Here is a 21384-nt window from a genome sequence, read left to right on the forward strand (position 1 = left end):
CAAAGCAGACAGGACAGAGCAGACAGGACAAAGCAGACAGGACAGAGCAGACATGACGGAGCAGACAGGACAAAGCAGACAGGACAGAGCAGACATGACGGAGCAGACAGGACAAAGCAGACAGGACAGAGCAGGCGGGACAAAGCAGGCGGGACAAAGCAGACGGGACGGAGCAGACAGGACAAAGCAGACAGGACAGAGCAGACGGGACGGAGCAGACAGGACAAAGCAGACAGGACAGAGCAGACATGACGGAGCAGACAGGACAAAGCAGACAGGACAGAGCAGGCGGGACAAAGCAGACGGGACGGAGCAGACAGGACAGAGCAGACGGGACGGAGCAGACGGGACAGAGCAGGCGGGACAAAGCAGACGGGACGGAGCAGACAGGACAATGCAGACATGACGGAGCAGACAGGACAAAGCAGACAGGACGGAGCAGACAGGACAAAGCAGACAGGACGGAGCAGACATGACGGAGCAGACATACCCGGGCGTCTGTGACCTTGAACTCTCGAAGAATGTACTGGGGCATGTTGTATTCAGCCATGGGGTCCACCACAAAGTACTGGTACCGGGCCGAGCGCTCTGCAGGCCAGTACTGATGGCACTTTTCCTGCAGAGACACAGACAGAAGGTTTTTTCCTGCTTCCTAAAGCATTCTGGGTATCTTGTGAACAAACACAGAATGTTTCTGCTCCCCCCGTTTCTCTCAGGAAGTTTGGATGGAAAACCCACAGAGCTTCAGTTTAGTGCAGCGTTTTTCAACCTTTTCTGAGCCACGGCACACTTTAACCTTAAAAAAAATCCCGCCGCACACCAGCATCCAAAAATTTAAAAAAAGAAGGATAAACTCATAGTCTGTATTGATCTACAGCCCCTCCACAATCTCACATGCATTTTTGAGATAATTGTTGCAGAAAAAGCTGGAAACTGCAGCTGTTTTTTTCTAAAAGATTCAATAAAAGTTAAGTTAGAAGATTTAAAAATAGTTTGATGTGTGTTCGTTGGTTTCAAGACGTCTAACGACAGATCTCCTTGTGCCCTGTCACTCTCACAACCCAATGCATCATGGGAGATGTAGTGCATAAAACGGCCGGAGATCGGTTTTCGGAGCTTCATTGTTTTGTTCACTTGTTCCACGGTCTGATACCGGATTCTGTGGAAAGCTACAGCGCAAAAGACGAGCTTTAGCTGGTATTTTTGTTAGAACTGAGCGACTTTATGAGCTAAATCGGGACAAGGAAGTGAAGACTTTAACCACTTCTGATTGGTTAGACTGATGACATGTGATTAAGCCCCTCAAGAATGATTGGTGGAGACAGTTAAAGGGGCGGGACTTTTCCCAAATACAGCCGGAGCTGCAGCTGAATCGCGGTACGTCATTCTTATCAAAATGTCTTTAATAAAATAAAATAAACGCAAAGAAAAGGTATTTTACGATCTTTTATATTCCTAACTCCTCAGTGTTTTATCAAGGCCTGTTTGGATGAACAGAGAGCTGAAATCCTGGAGATGGGAAATGTTTTTAGATCAGTGAATGAGGGCAATTTTCCACGGCACACTTGACCATCTCCCACGGCACACTAGTGTGCCGCGGCACACTGGTTGAAAAAGACTGGTTTAGTGCGACTGAGCTCCAGCTTCACTTCCTGCCGACGTTTAGAGATGGTTAAAGCTCAGCATCATGACCAGCAGCATTAATGTATCGTCGTTTTCCTCCAAGGCGTCACAGCACAGCTGGAAACATGCAGCGGGTCTGTGCGCTGCAGGGTTATGCCTGGAATGCAGCCAATTCCTGACGTTCTTCAAAGCGTCCTGGTTTGAATCCAGGATGAGCGCAGTGAGGAGAACGTTACGGTTCAGCGCCGTGCTCCAGCAGCAGACCCTGTGTGTGGGGGGGTTCAGGAAATGCTTTTACCCGGCCCATCTCTCGCAGCTTGGTGAGCATGACCACGATGGTGGAGTTGTGCTCCCACAGCATCCTCCAGAAGTCCTCGGTGGTCTCAGCCAGGGGTCCCTGCGTGGCCAAGTACGCCTTCTGCTGTCTGCACCGAGAAACGGAGGAATAAAGGTCAAAGTTCAGGAGACAAAAGCCAAGGATTGTGCATTAACGACACGTGGAGCCAGCTGCATAGCATCACTGCAGAAGCACAGCTGGAAAAACCCCAATATGACGGACAGATTTCCAGAGGTTCTGTTCTGATCCAAACAGAGGCGGTTCGTCAAACCCAGATTCTGCCTGTTCACCACCCAGAAGAATGAAAATAATCCAGCTCAGATTTTCCTAAATCTTTAGTTTGTCTCATCTGTTTAATCGTTTCTCACTTTATTTATGACTTCCTGATGATTCTGTTTCCACCTTGGACTAAAAAATGATCAACTGTAAATGAATGTTAAGAACCGGATTATGGTAATTATGTAATAAAAAGGTGAAGTAACCCTTGTGCTATCCTTTGGGGTCCAGATGACCCGGCCCTTCCATTGACGTGTTCTCCCCACCATGATAAAGGTGGAGAGGATTTCATGCCATCCATGGACACCAGTGAAGATCACAAATCAAGGGTTAAATCCTCAAAGATTATAGAAATTCACTTCTTCTCTGTTCCTTTCAAGCAATTAAACTATCTGACAATCATTACATCAAATTAGATCAGATTAGATGGATTTTTTAATCCCACAATGGGGAAATTCTTTTTGTCTGCTGTGGTAAAGACATCCAATGTGTTGTGTGTGCTGGATGTATAAATGTGTATTTATGGAGCAAATGTTAAGACAACAGCATCATTAACATGTCTTCTAATCAGTTTATGAATAAACATCTTAAATAGATTTGATATATCTGTTTATTTTTATTCTCTTGTCTTTCCTTGTCTGTTTTAAATTGCTTGAAATCCATCAATCTTTGCTAAACGAAGCCTCTAGGGCTCCTGCAAAGATCTGTCAGTCATACCAGATCATAAAATCAAACTTTCATTTCAGTTTTGTGCATCCGTCTGTCTGATGAAATTATTTATCCCATGTTCTATCCTAGGCCCTTTAATGTTGGGTCATCTAGACCCACTAGACAGTGCTCTGAACCTTTTTTCTTCAATGATTTGTGATCTTCAGTGGTGTCCATGGATTACATGAAATCTGTCCACCTTTATCCACCTTTGTCATGGTAGGGAGAACAATTCAATGGAAGGGGGGGGTCATTTAAGATAACACAAGGGTTACGGCATTAATTAAAGCGTCTAAAAACGAACTATTGTTCATTTAAGTACTGTTTCAGTGATTATCAATAATAGTCCCCCCCCCTTTGTCCTGTCCCACAGCGCAGATGGGGGGGGGGGGGTGATGAGGCTCCAGCGATGAGCTCATCCTGCTGCTGTCCTACGTGACTTCATCCCGGCGCAGTTCCCTCACTCGCCACTGGGTGGCAGCGCCGCGCCGCTCAGCAGGAAGGCTTTATCTCCGCCACACAAGAGCAAACAAACACGCTCAGGTGTTTGTTGCACATGTCAACCTGCATGCAGGTGTGGGTGTTTATGCGGGCAGCAGCTCTGCACGTTTACCGTCTGAGGCGCCGCTGAACGCCTGATGGCGGCGTTGCGGGCTGGCCGCCAATGTGGAACCGGGAGAGTACAAAATACGCTCAGGGGCTCATGGGCGCCAACAGAGACAGATCGGGGGGGGGGGCACAAAAAAGATAAAGCAGAAATCTGAAAACGTTCCATCATGAAGAGAGGAGCGATGGGCGGGGGGGTGGGGGGGAAAGGGTGAGTGCAGCGTTTTAAGTTAATGATCCTCTCACGCCTACATGACCCCCCCCAACCAAAATACAGACCAGGCCTGTCCCCCCTCCCCCCATCATCGCTGGAATCATGACACAGCGATGATGGCTCTGGGGTGCAGGGTACTGGGGGCCCCCATTTAGCTTTATTTATGCAAGCAGCTTAATTACACAGCGGCGCTGCTACAGACAGCAGCCCCCCCACCCGCATGCCTGCCACCATGTTCGGGGGAGGGGGGTGAGCATAAGACACAATTGCTGCAATTAAGCTATTTACACAGCAACATGGAACACCCCCCCCCCCCCTTACCAGCAGGCCAGAGGAGGAAAAGGTGGTGGTGTGTTTGTGTGTGTGTTTGTGTGTGTGTGTGTGGGGGGGGGGGGTCATCTCTGCCACGGCCCAAAACTAGGCGGCACCGGTTTCACGCTCACTAAATCCTGGCTTTAATGCATCGGGTCGTCAGTCTGTCACTTCCTGTTCTCATACAGATATCAAACGCAGCGCCGCCGCCGCCAGCACAACAAGCCGGAGGAGCTGAGCTGAGACGCCACAGCGATCTGATCATTAAGCCCCTCCCATTGTCCATTCTGCCATGGGGACCTGAGCCTTTCTACTGCAGGGAATCTGACTTCAGCTGCAGATGAAGCACAGAGCCGACGCCTTCGCCGGATGGTAACGGATGAAGAGTTACGGTGGTGGAAGAGCGTCGGCTCTGCAGGGGTTAAAGAAGTGCTTCTCAATTATTTTTTGCCAGGCCCCCCCCCAGAAAAAAGAAAATGTTATGCCCCCCCCCGTAACGGGGGCTGTTACAAACTGTGATAGAACAGACAATAGGAACCGAATAGTGGACCAGATTTTCTTTCCAAGCACTGAGCTGCTGTCACCATCGCCCCCACGTTAAATTTGCGCACCGGACAATTGCCCGTAGTACCTGTGCCTAAAACCGCCAACACCGCGCGCCCCCCCCGGCATCGCTTCGCGCCCCCCACTATTTGAGAAGCACTGGGTTAAAGGGAAACACCCCACGGTCTTCAGGTGAGGCTGACCTGTATCCGTCGATGCAGCTGGCGTTGATGTAGTCGGAGCCCTCCACGCCGCGGATGGGCTGCAGGCAGACGCGGGTGGACTCGAACGGCATGATGTTGACCAGCCGGTTCTTGAACTTGTTGCAGGGCAGGTTGGCGCTGATGAAGCGGGACGTGTGGGCCTTGGAGTTGGCCAGCCGCTGTTGGAACAGACCAGAACGCGTCAGAGCCACAGCTGGATCTGACAGAGAGCATCATGGTCTTTGTAGGCTGCTGTGCACCGTCAGTGGGCATTGACCGATTGACCCTGACGGGTCACTTACACACTCGTGTAAGTGGGGGGGGTCTCAGCACCAATGTCACAGGGATAAATTCCTGCACATCGGCTGATTCAGCAGACTGAAGCCCCCCCCCCACACACACACCTTTGACTCAGTTCAACAATAAAACATCCCCCCCCCCCCACTGACAAGGCGGAGATCCTTCAAGCATTAGGTGACATTTGACCCCCCCTGCTCCACACACCTTGAACTCCAGCTCCATGGCAGTGACGGTCTCGCCGGGCGGGGGCTGGGTGAGCTTCTGGATGTGGGCGTACAGGTTGCGCGCCGGGACCTCGGTGTTGCCGCAGGTGGCGGCCTCCAGCAGGGCCTCGTGGATGAAGATGTACTGGTCCTCTGTCTGGACCATGTAGTTCCTCTGCGCACGCATGCACGTCACGTGTCCGTAGATGTCCACCGTCTTCTCGTGCTTCATGCGCTCCAGCATGGCGTCGATCACGATGAAGCAGCCGGTCCTGCCCACGCCGGCGCTGACAGACGGACGCACACATCAAAACCCGAAATGATGCACGGATGTACTGAGGCTCAGAGAAGATCGTTGATGTCATGTTTGATCCACACGTCTGAGACCCGTCTCATTAGCGTGATCAAAACTCCAGTGTTTACCGCCATTCCAGTGTTTACGCGGAGAAAAGTGGGTGATATGCAACGCAGGGGGCGTGTTTACGCCATCAACGTCACGTCAATCACGTCTGTCAAAGACTGCGTGTTCTCTAGGTGTCATCTTCCGTGTTAATGAGGTGCAGTCTTCCCTCACTATAGTGACCATTCACACTTTCCATATTTTCTGGTGGGATTTTCTGTTCTGCAACCTGATTGGCTGCAGACTACTGTCAATCAATCTGCTCAGTGCAGTGTCTCCTGTATAAAACATGTTCAGTTTTCCAAATGTACATCAATCTTTGATCGCGATCAGATAAAATCCTGGATGTATTTTTCTATAAAACTGGAGCTCAAATGTTCGCCCCCCCCTGAAAACTGCACAGTCGTGATCTTTATTTTTTACCAAAACTAAATGTTTTAAGGCGGTAAAACACTTTTCTTAGACGGACGTTTTCACGAGCTTCTAAATCTTAGCTAAAGTGAGACGGATCTTCATCAGAGGTTCCCCTCCGGTACGGCGGCGTCCTCACCTGCAGTGGACCACCATGGGGCCTGCGTCCAGGGGGTTGCAGGCCTTGACCCGCCGCAGGAAGGCCAGGATGGGTGTGGGGTACTCGGGGACCCCGTGGTCTGGCCAGGCCATGAACTGGAACTGCCTCACCTCTCTCTTCTCACTGGAGCCATTCTGGGGGGGGGGCAGGTGAGTTGGATTTTAGAAGAAGACCTGGACAGCTGTTAAACACAGACGCCTCATGCTGGGGCAATACGGGGGGGGGGTTCCTTTACCTTGTAGAGAGCGAAGGTTCGGACGCTGTAGGTGGCCAACTCCACGGTGTCCAGCATGGTGACCTGGATCATCCCGTAGGTCTCGGTTCCTCGCGACGGCCAGTACTGGTCACACTTCACCTGGCAGAGGGAGAGAAAGGGCGGGCTGTCAGGACAGAGCTGGCGTCCAGCGTGGAGCGTCCAGACCGCTGAGGAGGTCACACCACAGGTCCATTCTAAAACCCGAGGACGGCTCCTGCTTCACAGGGCCCTGCTGCAGCACGCGCCCACCGGTGATCATCGTCAATCAGGCATCGGTGCGTCTGTGACGGCGCCGCCTGCATTGTGGAGGGAGGTGTGTTTAAGTACCCGGGGCGGCCTCCTGCGAGGGGGGACAGCAGGTCGCACCACCTGGCTCCATATGTGCAGCGTCTGTGAGAAGGCTCCAATTCAGCAGGTTTCTGAAACATGTCAGGGTTCAGAGCCGCTCTGGCTTTGGCACAGAAGCTTCATCAGAGTGGAAAACACGATCCGTCAGGATTCAGGCGCTTTTTAAAACACGCAATCAGAGAGCTGCTACAACAAGCCAGAGTTCATGGCTGGTTCTGTCTGCAGCTCCTCATGTCTGTGTTCATCCAACCCACCCAAAACCTTCAGCAGAACCGGGTTCTGGTCATTCAAACATGCAAAAGAACCAGAGGCTGCTCCTGTTCAGGCAGAAACTGCACTAATGGATGGAACGCACAACTCTGAACCTTGAGTTGTGCGCACACACACACAGAGTGTGTAGTATCTCAGCTTTCTGACCTCCATAGTTTGTGTTTTTGCAGGAGAAGTGAGCAGAGGAAGCAGAGATCTGCTGCTGTGGGATCTCCTCATGTTTGTCCAGCTGCTGCTCTCTGGCAGAAGAAACCAGCTGCTCGAGTGGTTGGAGGTTGGAGGCTGACTCACCGCCATATGTGCTGAGAACTTATTTTGGAACGGAGAAAAGAAAAAGTTGACCGAGGAAGGTGGGAAACAGAGATCTCTCACAGCTCCAGTGAGCGGCTTAGCAGGAAGCTCTTGGATTATGTGGAGGCGTTTCCAGGAGAAGCCGGAGCGAGCATCTGTCCACCTTTCATGAGGCTCCTCTCTAATTGGCCATCTATGAATGCCTGGACAGACTCCGCCCACCTCCCTCCATCTGCAGTCAGTGTGCAGAAACAAAGCCGTTCACCACAGCAGCAGTTCTCCCTGCTGACCTTAATGTTCAGCTTCTGACAGACTTTCTGATGCGGCGTCTTTTAAAGACGCGTCGCGGCCGCTCCCCAAACGCCACGCACGCTCCACGGTTTCAGGCGGAGCTGGGAAAACAAACTTTGCTACAGAAGCGTGTTTGCAGCTCCCCTATGAGAGCCGCACAAAGACAACACGCCGCAGAACACGCCAGCCTTCTACTCCGCTGTAAAACACACATCCCAGAATCCCTTTGGCTTCTGCTCACAACACTCTGGATCGCTCCGTAGCAGCAGATTCACTTCAATGGCAGGACATCAATTAGTAATATTTGAAATGGGACACACCCCTGAAGGGACAGTTTACTACCAAAACCTCTAAAGAACTTCCTGTTCCATCCATGAAGCTCTCACTGATCAGTGCAGAACGTTCCAGCATCTTCTGGTCGGACGTCCAGCTCGCGTTTTACTGACGTAGGCAGTAAGAAACGCGGCGTGGAGCTGAACTCTGCTGTTTCTGGAAACGTGTGCAGACGTCAAAGCAAACTCGGAGGAGGCCTCATTTCTTTTTAAATTGCTGGTGTTGCAGCGTTTGTCTTTATTTCATCCCCGCGTGTGAATGTGCAGCTGCGTCTGCAGCAGCGCAGCCTCTGAAAGTGACACTCTGACACATTAAATGTATAGAACGGCGTTTGAGAGGAAACGCGCATCCTCAGCATCGATCGTCTGCGTAATAAAAGTCATGTGATGAAAAGCATCCTGGTTCTCAGAGTAAATATCCTCAGATCCAGGAAGACGCCTCATCGTTTCTCCTAATGAATGATGGAATATGGGGGGGGGATAAAAAACAGAAGATCTTTTTTTTTTTTTCCATTTTTAAGGCTTTAGTCTGGATGATCTGAACTCCAGGTAACGTAAAAAAACATTAAGATTCAGCTAAAGGAGCGCCTTCATTGGTGCTTCTGTTTAATTCCTGGTCTTTCTTTACCGCATCGTCTCACAGACGTGGGGGGGGGGGGGGGGGGGGGGGCTGCCTTTTTCTCTGAGGAGTTTGTGAGGCTGATTATATGATGGTAATTATTTAAAGCAATTCCAGCTTTGAAGCTGAAGTTCTGTCTTCCCCTTCCTTTTATTAGCTCGGTGTTTTTAAGAAGCACACAGATGACGACGGCCGACAATCCTCTTTAGCTCCAGCTGCAGGAATCTGATTATAGCGCCGTGGCTTTGGAGGGCCAGACAGAGAACGCCGCCTGCAAATGAGAGTCTGACTGTGACCTTAAAAATAAACACCAAAGAAATGAGAGCTGAGCTCTTCCTCAGGATGAGCAGAAAGTCTCCAAATAGTGGAAATGTTGCTGCACATGCAGCAGGTAACGACGCGTCCACGGCTGTGGCAGGGCGGCCTGCGTCCGGCTGCGGGACGGCCTCAGCCGGCTGCACTGCAGACATCCTAACTGTTGCATTGTTGAGCATCAGAAACATCAACTCTATTCTCCTGTTCTCCAGCAGTTCCTGTGAGTCCTTCAAAGCACGACAACCAGGAAGCTGCACCTTTAAACTCACACAATGAATCAAATGCTGTCAGTCATTTCAACGTGCACGTCTGTGAGCGTGCACGCCCGTGCGTGTGTGTGTCAGCACTCACCCGGGACTTCTCCTCCAGTCGGGTCATCATGATGACGGTGCTGGACCTCTGCTCCCACACCATCCTCCAGAAGTCGCTGAGCGTCTCCGGCAGCGGCCCCTGAGTGGCGATGTAGGCGTTCTGCTTCCTGTAGCCGTCGATGTAGTTGGCGTTGATGTAGTCGCTGCCGGGCACGGCTGTGAGCGAGACAAACGGCGATCGTCACCTCGGGACTGTGTCCAAACAAACTAGAAGGAGGTGAAGCTCCTACCGTCGATGGAGGTCAGCACCACCCTGGAGTGGTCGTAGGCGATGACGTTTGCATAGCGGTTCTTCGGTTTGTTCACCTCCATGTTGGAGTGTTCCCAGGTGAACTGCTGGCCCGGATCAATGGACTGGGGGGGGACAGACGGAGAAGAGGATGAGACTGCAGAGGAGGGACTTCAGGAATGTGGGAGGAGCCTAGGAACGCGCCGCCACGTGGAGTCTGACGGGTTTAACCAGGTAACCGCCGAGAGTTTGAACCCTCCTCCGAAATGTCATCTTCAGTTTCTCTGTTCTTTTTCTCAACACCCCCCCACAAACACTCTAACGAGAACATGAATATGAATGTAAAACTAAATCCTGACCGGACGGACTCAAACCTGCAGACCCCTGCAGGACGCTCCTGTTCTTCGGGAGCAGAGACCTCCAGGAACGTTTCCCCTCCTGGAGCAGCAGCAGCTCTGAAGGCGGTTTAAACCGCAGGAAACGCTGCTGCTGAACTCCACGTGACAAACGGAGAAGTTCCTCAACCACCAGAGTCAGAGCGGACGAGCTCGGCCAGACCCTCTGCCGCTGTTACCATCCAGTGAACCTGCCGGGGGGGGGTATCCCCCAAACAGGTGAGATGGAGAGGTGAGGCTCCTGCTCTGAATGGATGTTCAGGAGGGAAACAGGCCGCCTGCAGCTGAAGCTGCTGTTTGATTCAGTTACACTAATGCAGAAGGGGGGGGGGTTCCTGCTATATGTGCTGAATTTGGCACAGACGTACAGTCAGGACCATAAATATTTGGACAGAGACACATTCTTTCTAACTTAGTTTCTGTACATTACCACAGTGAATTTCAAAAGAAACAACTCAGATGCCATTGAAGTGCAGACTTTCAGCTCTTATTCCATGGGTTGAACAAAAAGATTGCATAAAAATGTGAAAAATTAAAGCATTTTTGAAACACAATCCCTTCATTTCATGGTAAGTAATTGGACAATTGACTTCCATGCTATTGCATGGGCAGGTGTGGGCAATTCCCTTGTTATGTCATCATGAGTGAAGCAGATAAAAGGCCTGGAGTTGATTAGAGGACTCGTGCTGCATTTTGAAGATTTTGCTGTGAACAGACAACATGCGGTCAAAGGAGCTCTGCATGCAGGTGAAAGGAGCCATCATTAAGCTGAGAAAACAGAAAAAAACCATGAAACCAGAAACTGCTACAGTATTAGGAGTGGCAACATCAACACTGTGGTTCATCCTGAGAAAGAAAGAAAGCACTGGCGAACTCAGCAACACAAAAAGACCTGGACGTCCACGGAAGACAACAGTGGTGGATGATGGCAGAATCATTTCATGGTGAAGAGGAACCCGTTCACAACAGCCAACCAAGTGAACAACACTCTCCAGGAGGTAGGCGGATCAATATCCAAGTCTACCAACCAAAAGAAGACTGCATGAAAGTAGATCCAGAGGGAACACTGCAAGATGGAAGCCACTCATGAGCCTCAAGAATAGGAAGGCTAGATTGGACTTTGATAAAAAGCATCTAAAAAAGTTCTGGAAAAACATTCTTTGGACAGAAGAAACCAAAATCAACCTCTACCAGAATGATGGCTAGAGAAAAGTATGGAGAAGGCGTGGAGAAGCTCCTGATCCAAAGCACACTACATCATCAGTAAAACGCGGTGGAGGCAGTGTGATGGTCTGGGCCTGCATGGCTGCTAGTGGCACTGGGACACTAGTGTTTATTGATGACGTGACACAGGACAGAAGCAGCCCAATGAATTCTGAGGTGTTCAGAGACAGACTGTCTGCGCAGATCCAGGTGAATGCAGCCCTGTCTGTGCAGATCCAGGTGAATGCAGCCAAACTGATTGGACGGCGTTTCATAATCCAGATGGACAACGACCCAAAACATACAGGCAAAGCAACTCAGGAGTTTATTAAAGCAAAGAAGTGGAATATTCTTAAATGTCCAAGTCAGTCACCTGATCTGAACCCCATTGAGCAGCATTTCACTTGTTGAAGACTAAACTTCAGACAGAAAGGCCCACAAACAAACAGCAACTGTTTGCTGCTGCAGTAAAGGCCTGGAAGAGCATTCAGAAGGAGAAAACCAGCATCTGGTGATGTCCATGAGTTCAAGACTTCAGGCTGTCATTGCCAACAACCACATATTAGGAATGACCATTTGGTTTCAGTTATTTCATTTGTCCAATTACTGACAAGCCCATGAAATGAAGGGATTGAGTTTAAGAAATGCTTTAGTTTTTCACATTTTTATGGAATCTTTTTGTTCAACCAATGAAATAAAAGCTGAAAGTCTGCACTTCAATGGCATCTGAGTTGTTTTATTTCAAATTCACTGTGGTAATGTACAGACACTAAATTAGAAAGAATGTGTCTCTGTCCAAATATTTATGGTCCTGACTGTACGTGTTTTCATGATACTATGCAGGTATGTTCAGAACACAAAAATGACATAATCTATAAATTGTTTTTATCTGCGTTAAACTGACTGAATTTGAGCTTTAGTTTGTTTTCATGAAGCTTTACTCTCATGTTTAACATCGTTTGCAGTTTCAGACTCAGAGTCAGATCTGCCACAAAGAAATGATTGTAAACAAAGAAGAGACGTCGACTCTCAAGAAAACAAACGGTTTTGTAAAAAAACGACACATATTTATGACATCATTCAGGCTCCAGCATCACGCTTCTAAAAACTGGATTCAGAAATGAAATATTCAGCGTTAACAAAAACAGAAGTCTGTCTCAGTGATGGACGTTTGGCTAATTTGGGATAAAAATGCAAAATAAATCTGAAACAGAAATGAATGTGGAAACAAATATTATCTATGATTGAGCGTTTGACCGTGTTTGTGCTGCAGAACAGTCGTGGTTTCCATTCTCTCAAACCTATAGATTATAGTTTAATGGATGACGTGTTTCCGTTCCATTCATCCACAAACACACTTATTCACACACCGACGGTTCCAACCTCAACCACAATGGGGGCTTTGCCCAAGGACACTTCAACACAGGGCAGGAACCCAACCTGTGAACTTCCAATCAAAGGTCGACCGCTGTACCATTACACCATGGCTGCCCTGTGGTAATACATGTTTCACTTTTATTTTGAAGAATCAAAAGAGGACTCGTATTCTGAAATCCATTATCAACGTTTAAATTTTGTAAAACCTGAACAGAATAAAAAATAATCAGGTTCTGCTGTGAAACAAACGACATTAATTATTAAATCTAAACGTCTTGTTGTTCAGTTAAGTCTTGTTTACAGGAACAAACATTAATCTCTTTTTTTAAGCAAACATCTTTTCACATTTAAATAATCCAATCTTTTTGAATCAGTTATTAAATGTTGCAGTCTGCAACGCGATTGGACACAGAAAGTCATGTGATCAGAGAGGAGGAAACGTGTTCCGGGATGTCCAGAGTTAACTTGATCAGGAATAAAAAACGTGAACAGACGTGTGATAAAGACGTCGTTATTCATAAATGGCGTCTCTGGGGGAACGGAGCGCGCTCAGCAAACGCCTGCTGTTCACGCCGACGCCCCAGCAAGAACGCCACCTTCCCAGTAAAAGCTGCAGCCGCCCGATCTAATCCGTCAGAGGAGCACAGCTGATTAGAGCGGACAGCTCCGACAATCAGAGCAAATAAATAAAAGACAAATTGTGTTTTTCTGTTTGCAGGAATACCTTTTCCCTCCAGCCGGCCTTGCTTAAACCCCAAACCAACTATGTTCCACTTTAAATGCAAATTTGTGGCCCTTATCTTCTTTTCTTTTTTGGCTGTGAAGAAGAACACTGACAAGAGATAATCCCTCACTGAGTTGCATTGGAGAGACCGCCCGCAAAATCCCATTCCTCCGGGAAACGGCGAGCAGATTGCTGAGGCGGCTCGCCACCTGCCAGCTCGGAGAAAAAGCATCTCCCAGCGTTTAATGGAAGTGTCGCTTTCCTGGTGGGATTTGTAATAGAGTTGTAAAAATGACTGAAAATGTCGGAAAAGGACGTCTCCCATAATGCATTAGTGCACCACGAGGTCCCCCCCCCCCCCCCGACACCGGAACCGCGGCGTCTCGGACTCACCTCGTACTCCTGGGAGAAGCGCAGGCTGTCGTTGGCCTTCAGCCGCTCGATGTGGTCGGCCAGCGCCGCCACCGAAATGGGGGGGTGCTCTCTCATCCCTGAAAGAGAGGGGAGGGGCACGGTGAGAGCCGGTGGGTCCGACAGGGACTCGAACACACGACGGCCGGACCGTGAGGCTGCCGGTGGGACCATGAGGTGACTGTGAGACAGTGAGGGGGGGGTCTGCAACCACGTATGAGGAGGAGATTCAAGCTGGAACAGACCGGTGACATCGCCATGCTACGTGAGGGGGACAGAGGTGGGGGGCCACACGGAGATGTGCATGAGCGGCTGGGTGAGCATGCTCGGGGGGGGCAGACTTTGCCCACCCCCGCTCCACAAAGCTCTGCGGGGGTGGAGGTGGAGCAGGAAGCCTCCACAGATCCGTCACGCCTTCCTGACGGGTCACCGGTCTGAACCCGTTACCCTGACCCCCCCCATCCGGACCAAAGACCGCCGCCCGGCCTGGAGCTTTTTGGCTGGATTTGTTTAAAAAAAAAAACCACCCCACTCCTACTGAGCTTCTGTTCAACAAAAACACGCCACCGGGCGCCGCACAGGTTCAACGCTCTAAAGAGATCCTGACCGTTAATGAGAATTAACGTTTAACCATGACGGGGGAGGGGGGCAGGAGGGGCTTTACAAGCTGAGGGTTCAACTTCCTGTTTATTTCATGAAGTATTTTTACATTTCTAACAATATTTTATCAACAAAAGGTTCAGTTTGGAAATAAAACTGTTTTCACTAAATTAGTGTTTTGAAGGAAAGTTGGAACAAAAAAACTTTAAAATAAACTTTTTCTGAGAGTCAGAAGATCAACCAACAACGTCCAACACCAGTCCATCCCTGCAGAGACGCTACAAAGAACAACTGTGATGGGTGGTGAGTCAAGTTGTCAAAACCACACCGCTCTACCGCCCGCGCCGCCTTACCGCCAGGGCCACCTTACTGCCCGCGCCGCTCTACCGCCCGCGCCGCTCTGACACCAGCGCCGCACTACCGCCCGCGCCGCCTTACCGCCAGGGCCACCTTACTGCCCGCGCCGCTCTACCGCCCGCGCCGCTTTAGCACCCGCGCCGCCTTACCGCCAGGGCCACTCTACCGCCAGGGCCACTCTACCGCCCGCGCCGCTTTAGCACCCGCGCCGCCTTACCGCCAGGGCCACTCTACCGCCGCTTTGGCACCAGCGCCGCACTACCGCCCGCGCCGCCTTACTGCCAGGGCCACCTTACTGCCCGCGCCGCTCTACCGCCCGCACCGCTTTACCACCCGCGCCGCTCTGCCGCCCGCGCCGCTCTACCGCCCGCACCGCTTTACCACCCACGCCGCTCTACCGCCCGCGCCGCTCTACCGCCCGCGCCGCTTTACCACCCGCGCCGCTTTATCACCCGCGCCGCTTTAGCACCCGCGCCGCTTTAGCACCCACGCCGCTCTGCCGCCCGCGCCGCTCTACCGCCCGCGCCGCTTTACCACCCGCGCCGCTTTATCACCCGCGCCGCTTTAGCACCCGCGCCGCTTTACCACCCACGCCGCTCTGCCGCCCGCGCCGCTCTACCGCCCGCACCGCTTTACCACCCACGCCGCTCTGCCGCCCGCGCCGCTCTACCGCCCGCGCCGCTCTACCGCCCGCGCCGCTTTACCACCCGCGCCGCTTTACCACCCGCGCCGCTTTATCACCCGCGCCGCTTTAGCACCCACGCCGCTCTGCCGCCCGCGCCGCCTTACCGCCAGGGCCGCTCTGTTGTAAGTGAACCTGCACTTGTTCTGGGAAGTTTGCAGCCATGAGGATGCTATCGCCACATGGTTGTAGTGCCAGAGGCTATGATCTGGTAAGCATGTGATGTCTGTCAGGTTGGCGATGGGGGAGGATGGGTTTGGGGGGGTGAGAGAAGAGCGCGTGTGGGGAAGGATGTGAGAAAGAAGACTAACTTGGAGTGTTGGGGCAGCGATGAGAGCTGGGACCTGTGGAGAGAAGACAGTAAAGGAGGAAGGAAGAACAACCGTCAATGGAGGAGGCTGGACCACCAGGACCTCGCCCCCCCCAGGAGGACAGCAGCTCTTGCCAGGAGGTGAACTGGAGCGGATCAGAAACCAGCTGGTATGACTTCAGTAATCAGATTACAGATGTTTCCAAATATCCCCCACTTTCCCTCAAACATTTGTCATTAAACGCTCAGCGGTAGCGTTGTGTTTTTGTGTGTGTTTGTGTGTGTTTGCCGTAAACACAGTGTGGTTTTCTTGCTTTCTGCTGCCATGGTAACTAAATCACTTCACAAAGCTTTCACTTCAGGAGGGCTGAAGCTCAGTAAAGGATGTGAAGTCTCCAGTCCATAAAGTGCACTTTGCAGACTTTTGGTACTTGAAGTGACCACTTTGACTGAGAAATAATGGAAGAAACGACGGGCAGAGGAACTCTGCCTGCAGGAAAACAGCAGCTTGGTGGATCTGGAGGAATTCCTAAAGGAACCTTTTCTCAGCTCAAACATAGAAAAATCATAAACAATGAATAAAAAACAACATCACAAACTAGAAATCAAAATCCTCAAACTAAAATGTAAAACAGACTTTTCAGAAAATCAAACTGAAATGCTACAAAAAGGAAACGAAGAGGCAGGTATTATGGGATGTCCCTGATCGAACAGTGACGGATGTTTTGGCCAAACTGGTAAAGAGTTGATTGAACAATCACTGAACCTTTGTAGTGGGCGTGGCCAGAAATATCTTCTGCTTGAAGACATCACTGTGCCAAATAACGTCCAACCAGGGACATCCCATAATACCTACCATTTCTGGTTTCTAATCTGGTTTACATTTTTAATGTTTCAGTTTGATTTCTGGAAATGACTTTTCTTTTCCAAAACTTGCCTTTTTATTTAGTTTCATATTTTGGAACGACGTTCCTGGACTAAAGGACCGAATCGGATTTTTACAGCGCCTTCCAGCAAACGAGTGAACCCCGCCACAAACTCAACAACTCACCAAAAGGTTGACTGGAATATTCCTGAACGAAACATTAGAACGGGAAATGAGCGGAAAACCAAAAGTTTACTTTCCAAAATGGCAAAGACCTGTTAGTTAACCCCACATGACCAAAGAATCTAACGGTTGCTATGGAGATAACAGCAACAGAAAATTTGTCGGTATTGTTTTGTTGATGTGATTTGGCCTTTAGGGCCACCGTACTTTCTCCATCAAAAACAACACCGCATGTCCCAAAGCAAAGAGGAGCCAGAAACCCTCAAATCAAATGAGAAGACAAAATTTCACGGTTTATCCGAATCCTCAGACTTCTCTTCACGCCGCGATAAACGAGTCGCAGCGATAAACGTTTCAAAGGAGAAGCCGTGAAGCGGCTCTGACAGAGAAAGCAGGTCACTGCAAACAGCTGCTGCCGAAGTGCCCAGGGGCACAGAGGAGGTGAGGGAGACAGGATGTGAAGCTCTCAACAACCATCAGAATCCGGGCAGGAATGTTCACCTGCTGGGGGAATCAAAGGGCGAGCGGCCCGCTCGACATTCACGCCGCTCAGGCTGCCGTCTCAGTCGCCCTCTTGACCGAGCCGTGGTGATTTTTGTGATAATCAGCGCGCTTGAAGCATCACAGAAAAGTGGCGAGCGGGAAGGAGAAGGAAATAAGTGTTGACGTACAGAGAGAGGAGGAATGCGAGGAAAGAAAGGAGATTACCCCACGGGGGAAGTGGAAGACAAAAGATGAGAGAGGTGGAGTGGGAGGACGGCAGAGCAGCAGCACTGCTTAATTCCTCTGCAGGGGTTCAAAGGGGCTGCGTGCACGTGTGCGTGCACGTGTATGGCAAATGGGGGCTTTAATAAGCTGTGAGAAAGAGCCGCGCTCACGGACGCTGGCAGATTCGGAGGCTGACATTTTCTCTGGGCTGCATTGTTCCCTCGGCTTCGCTCACCTTGACATCAGAGGCAGCAGGACTCATTACCAGCTGGAGGGAATGAAAGGAGCTCATGGAGGCGCCGTGGCCCCCCCAGATCAACGTGCCGCATTTGGACAGTTTCCTCCCGCCTGACTCTGTTCACGCTGCCACCCGGCCACGCTGGCAAAAATAATTAGCCTTTCAAACTTCTCCTGGATGTTCTCACTTCCAGACAGAGGGCGGACCCAGAGCGTCATCACGCCATCAGAGACGACCTGCAGCTACTCCCCCCTCAGTGCAAAGACGCTGTCATTAAATTAGCCATCATTAGCACCGACAACCACACGGTTTGAAACAAGCAGATGTTCCTGAGAGGAGCATCCAGTAGCTTTCCAGAGCAAATGGAGCTCAGTGATGATCAGCCTCTGACGGGAACATCACAGAGGAAAACTAAAGAGTTGCGGCTAAACCATGACGCCTCTGCAGGCTGTGGAGGCCAGAGCCGGTACTATTATGGTATGGGTCGTTTCTCTGGGTAACATGCTGGCCTGCTGGTGGGCGGGACTGGACATCTGGGGATGAAGCTGAGCTCAGTGCTGCGACACACTGAGCTGAAACGAGGCGTCCCTGACGTCTGTCCGTCCGTCTTCACAAATGTGAGATCAGAGAGACCTGGACTGTAGACACCTGTGATTGTTCGCTCCTACCTGGGGTCTGATAGTTGAGTCTTCTCATCTCCACGGGGTCGGAGGAGTTGCCCAGCAGCGAGTCTTTGACTCCGCCCGAGTGCTCGTCCTTTGGTAGAGGCGACGCCCGCTTCCTGAGGAGGCAGGAGAAGACGATGAGGAGCTGAACAGACTCTGACAAACAAAGTGAAACTGACAGAATGATTTAATATGACATCAATTACGCCTCCATATCACACACTTTCACTCATTTGCACACTCAATGAGGTTAATGGTCCATTTAATGGCAGTGGAAACAGGTTCTGAGGCCCGGTTCCTGTGACAGCAGCTACCAGAACCTTCCTCCTATTATGGTTAAAAACAGCAGCGCCTCAGGAATGTTGCAGGAGTCTGCAAGTTTGGGTCAGTGTCTAGATAGGCTGACAGCTGCATTGTGAGAATGTGTGTCTGTAAAGACACAGGTGTGTTCTGTGTGTGTGCACATGCATGCGTGTGTGTGTGTGTGCACATGCATGCATGTGTGTGTGTGTGTGTGCACGCATTAAAAGCACATTCTGCTCACTGTCCTTCCAGTGAGCAGAATGTGAGAGAAAGCAGGCGGCTGCTGTAATTGGCTCATCAGCGGCGTGGCACCACACCAGATAATAGGAGCAGTTCTGCAGCACCTGCAATGCTTAGCACAGAACGGCACAGAACAGCTTGGACTGGCTCGGGTCAGTCGAGCATAGGCCGCCCATCAGGTGGAGAAAGAGGCAAACTCAGCCTGTTTCTGTTCAGACAGCTGTTGACACACAAGCTGACAAACGCACACAACCTCACAGACGCACACAACCTCACAGACGCACACACAACCTCACAGACACACACATTCTCACAGACGCACACACATCCTCACAGACGCACACACATCCTCACAGACGCACACAACCTCACATACGCACACACATTCTCACAGACACACACACAAATCCTCACAGACACACACACATCCTCACAGACGCACACACATCCTCACAGACACACACATTCTCACAGACGCACACACATTCTCACAGACGCACACACAACCTCACAGACGCACACATTCTCACAGACACACACACATTCTCACAGACGCACACACATTCTCACAGACGCACACACATCCTCACAGACGCACATACATCCTCACAGATGCACACACAACCTCACACATCCTCACAGACGCACACACCTCACAGACACACACATCCTCACAGACGCACACACATCCTCACAGACGCACACACATCCTCACAGACACGCACAACCTCACATACGCACACACATCCTCACAGACGCACACACCTCACAGACACACACATCCTCACAGACGCACACACATCCTCACAGACGCACACACATCCTCACAGACGCACACACATCCTCACAGACACACACAACCTCACATACGCACACACATTCTCACAGACACACACACATCCTCACAGACACACATACATTCTCACAGACGCACACACATTCTCACAGACGCACACACAACCTCACAGACGCACACATTCTCACAGACACACACACATTCTCACAGACGCACACACATTCTCACAGACACACACACAAATCCTCACAGACACACACACATTCTCACAGACGCACACACATTCTCACAGACGCACACACAACCTCACAGACGCACACATTCTCACAGACACACACACATTCTCACAGACGCACACACATTCTCACAGACGCACACACATCCTCACAGACGCACATACATCCTCACAGATGCACACACAACCTCACACATCCTCACAGACGCACACACCTCACAGACACACACATCCTCACAGACGCACACACATCCTCACAGACGCACACACATCCTCACAGACACGCACAACCTCACATACGCACACACATCCTCACAGACGCACACACCTCACAGACACACACATCCTCACAGACGCACACACATCCTCACAGACGCACACACATCCTCACAGACGCACACACATCCTCACAGACACACACAACCTCACATACGCACACACATTCTCACAGACACACACACATCCTCACAGACACACATACATCCTCACAGACGCACATACATCCTCACAGATGCACACACAACCTCACACATCCTCACAGACGCACACACCTCACAGACACACACATCCTCACAGACGCACACACATCCTCACAGACGCACACACATCCTCACAGAAACGCACAACCTCACAGACACACACATCCTCACAGACGCACACACATCCTCACAGACGCACACACATCCTCACAGACACACACAACCTCACATACGCACACACATTCTCACAGACACACACACATCCTCACAGACACACACACATCCTCACAGACGCACACACATACTCACAGACACACACACATCCTCACACAACCTCACAGACAAACACACATCCTCACAGACACACAAACATCCTCACAGACGCACACACATCCTCACAGTGACACACACATCCTCAGACACACACACAACCTCATAGACGTACACACATCCTCAGAGACACACACATCCTCACAGACGCACACACATCCTCAGACACACACACAACCTCACAGACGCACACACACACATCCTCACAGACACACACACAACTTCACAGACGCACACACATCCTCACACAACCTCACAGACAAACACACATCCTCACAGACACACAAACATCCTCACAGACACACACACACATCCTCACAGACACACACACATCCTCACAGACACACACACAACTTCACAGACGCACACACATCCTCAGAGACTCACACATCCTCACAGACGCACACACATCCTCAGACACACACACAACCTCACAGACGCACACACATCCTCACAGACACACACACATCCTCACAGATGCAGACTCACAAGCCTCCTGACAGCAAATGGAAATGGGTGGAAGGACGCATCAGGGCGCCCTGTGGAAATTTCACATCTCATTGCACTCCATTTGCAAGTGGCAGGCAAAGGTTTGAAGGAAGAGCAAGCCCTTCTGTGGAGAGAGTTTACAAAGCTGGTGGAGCGCACGCAGCCTCCACCTCCGT

The 21384-nt window shown here is 50.6% G+C and overlaps 1 protein-coding gene across 18 annotated transcripts in view; it reads right to left on the bottom strand.

Moving 5' to 3' along the window:
* LOC101168742 (receptor-type tyrosine-protein phosphatase F) overlaps window positions 1-21384 on the bottom strand; it is a 145604-nt gene that overhangs the window by 3471 nt on the left and 120749 nt on the right. For 12 of the 18 annotated variants that reach the window (XM_078935101.1, XM_078935097.1, XM_023965271.2 and 9 more), the window contains 11 exons: window positions 18340-18452; window positions 15679-15711; window positions 13711-13808; window positions 9620-9743; window positions 9370-9545; window positions 6532-6651; window positions 6276-6430; window positions 5327-5612; window positions 4823-5001; window positions 1922-2048; window positions 491-616 (listed from right to left, as the gene is read on the bottom strand). In XM_078935101.1, coding sequence (XP_078791227.1) covers window positions 491-616; window positions 1922-2048; window positions 4823-5001; window positions 5327-5612; window positions 6276-6430; window positions 6532-6651; window positions 9370-9545; window positions 9620-9743; window positions 13711-13808; window positions 15679-15711; window positions 18340-18452 — 1537 coding nt within the window. The remainder of the gene's footprint in view (window positions 1-490; window positions 617-1921; window positions 2049-4822; window positions 5002-5326; window positions 5613-6275; window positions 6431-6531; window positions 6652-9369; window positions 9546-9619; window positions 9744-13710; window positions 13809-15678; window positions 15712-18339; window positions 18453-21384) is intronic. The other 6 variants (XM_078935103.1, XM_078935104.1, XM_078935100.1 and 3 more) reach the window with 1 other exon arrangement.

Source organism: Oryzias latipes, chromosome 17 (genome assembly GCF_053564925.1).
Source record: "Oryzias latipes strain Hd-rR chromosome 17, Olatipes_Hd-rR_3.1".
NCBI lineage: Eukaryota > Metazoa > Chordata > Actinopteri > Beloniformes > Adrianichthyidae > Oryzias > Oryzias latipes.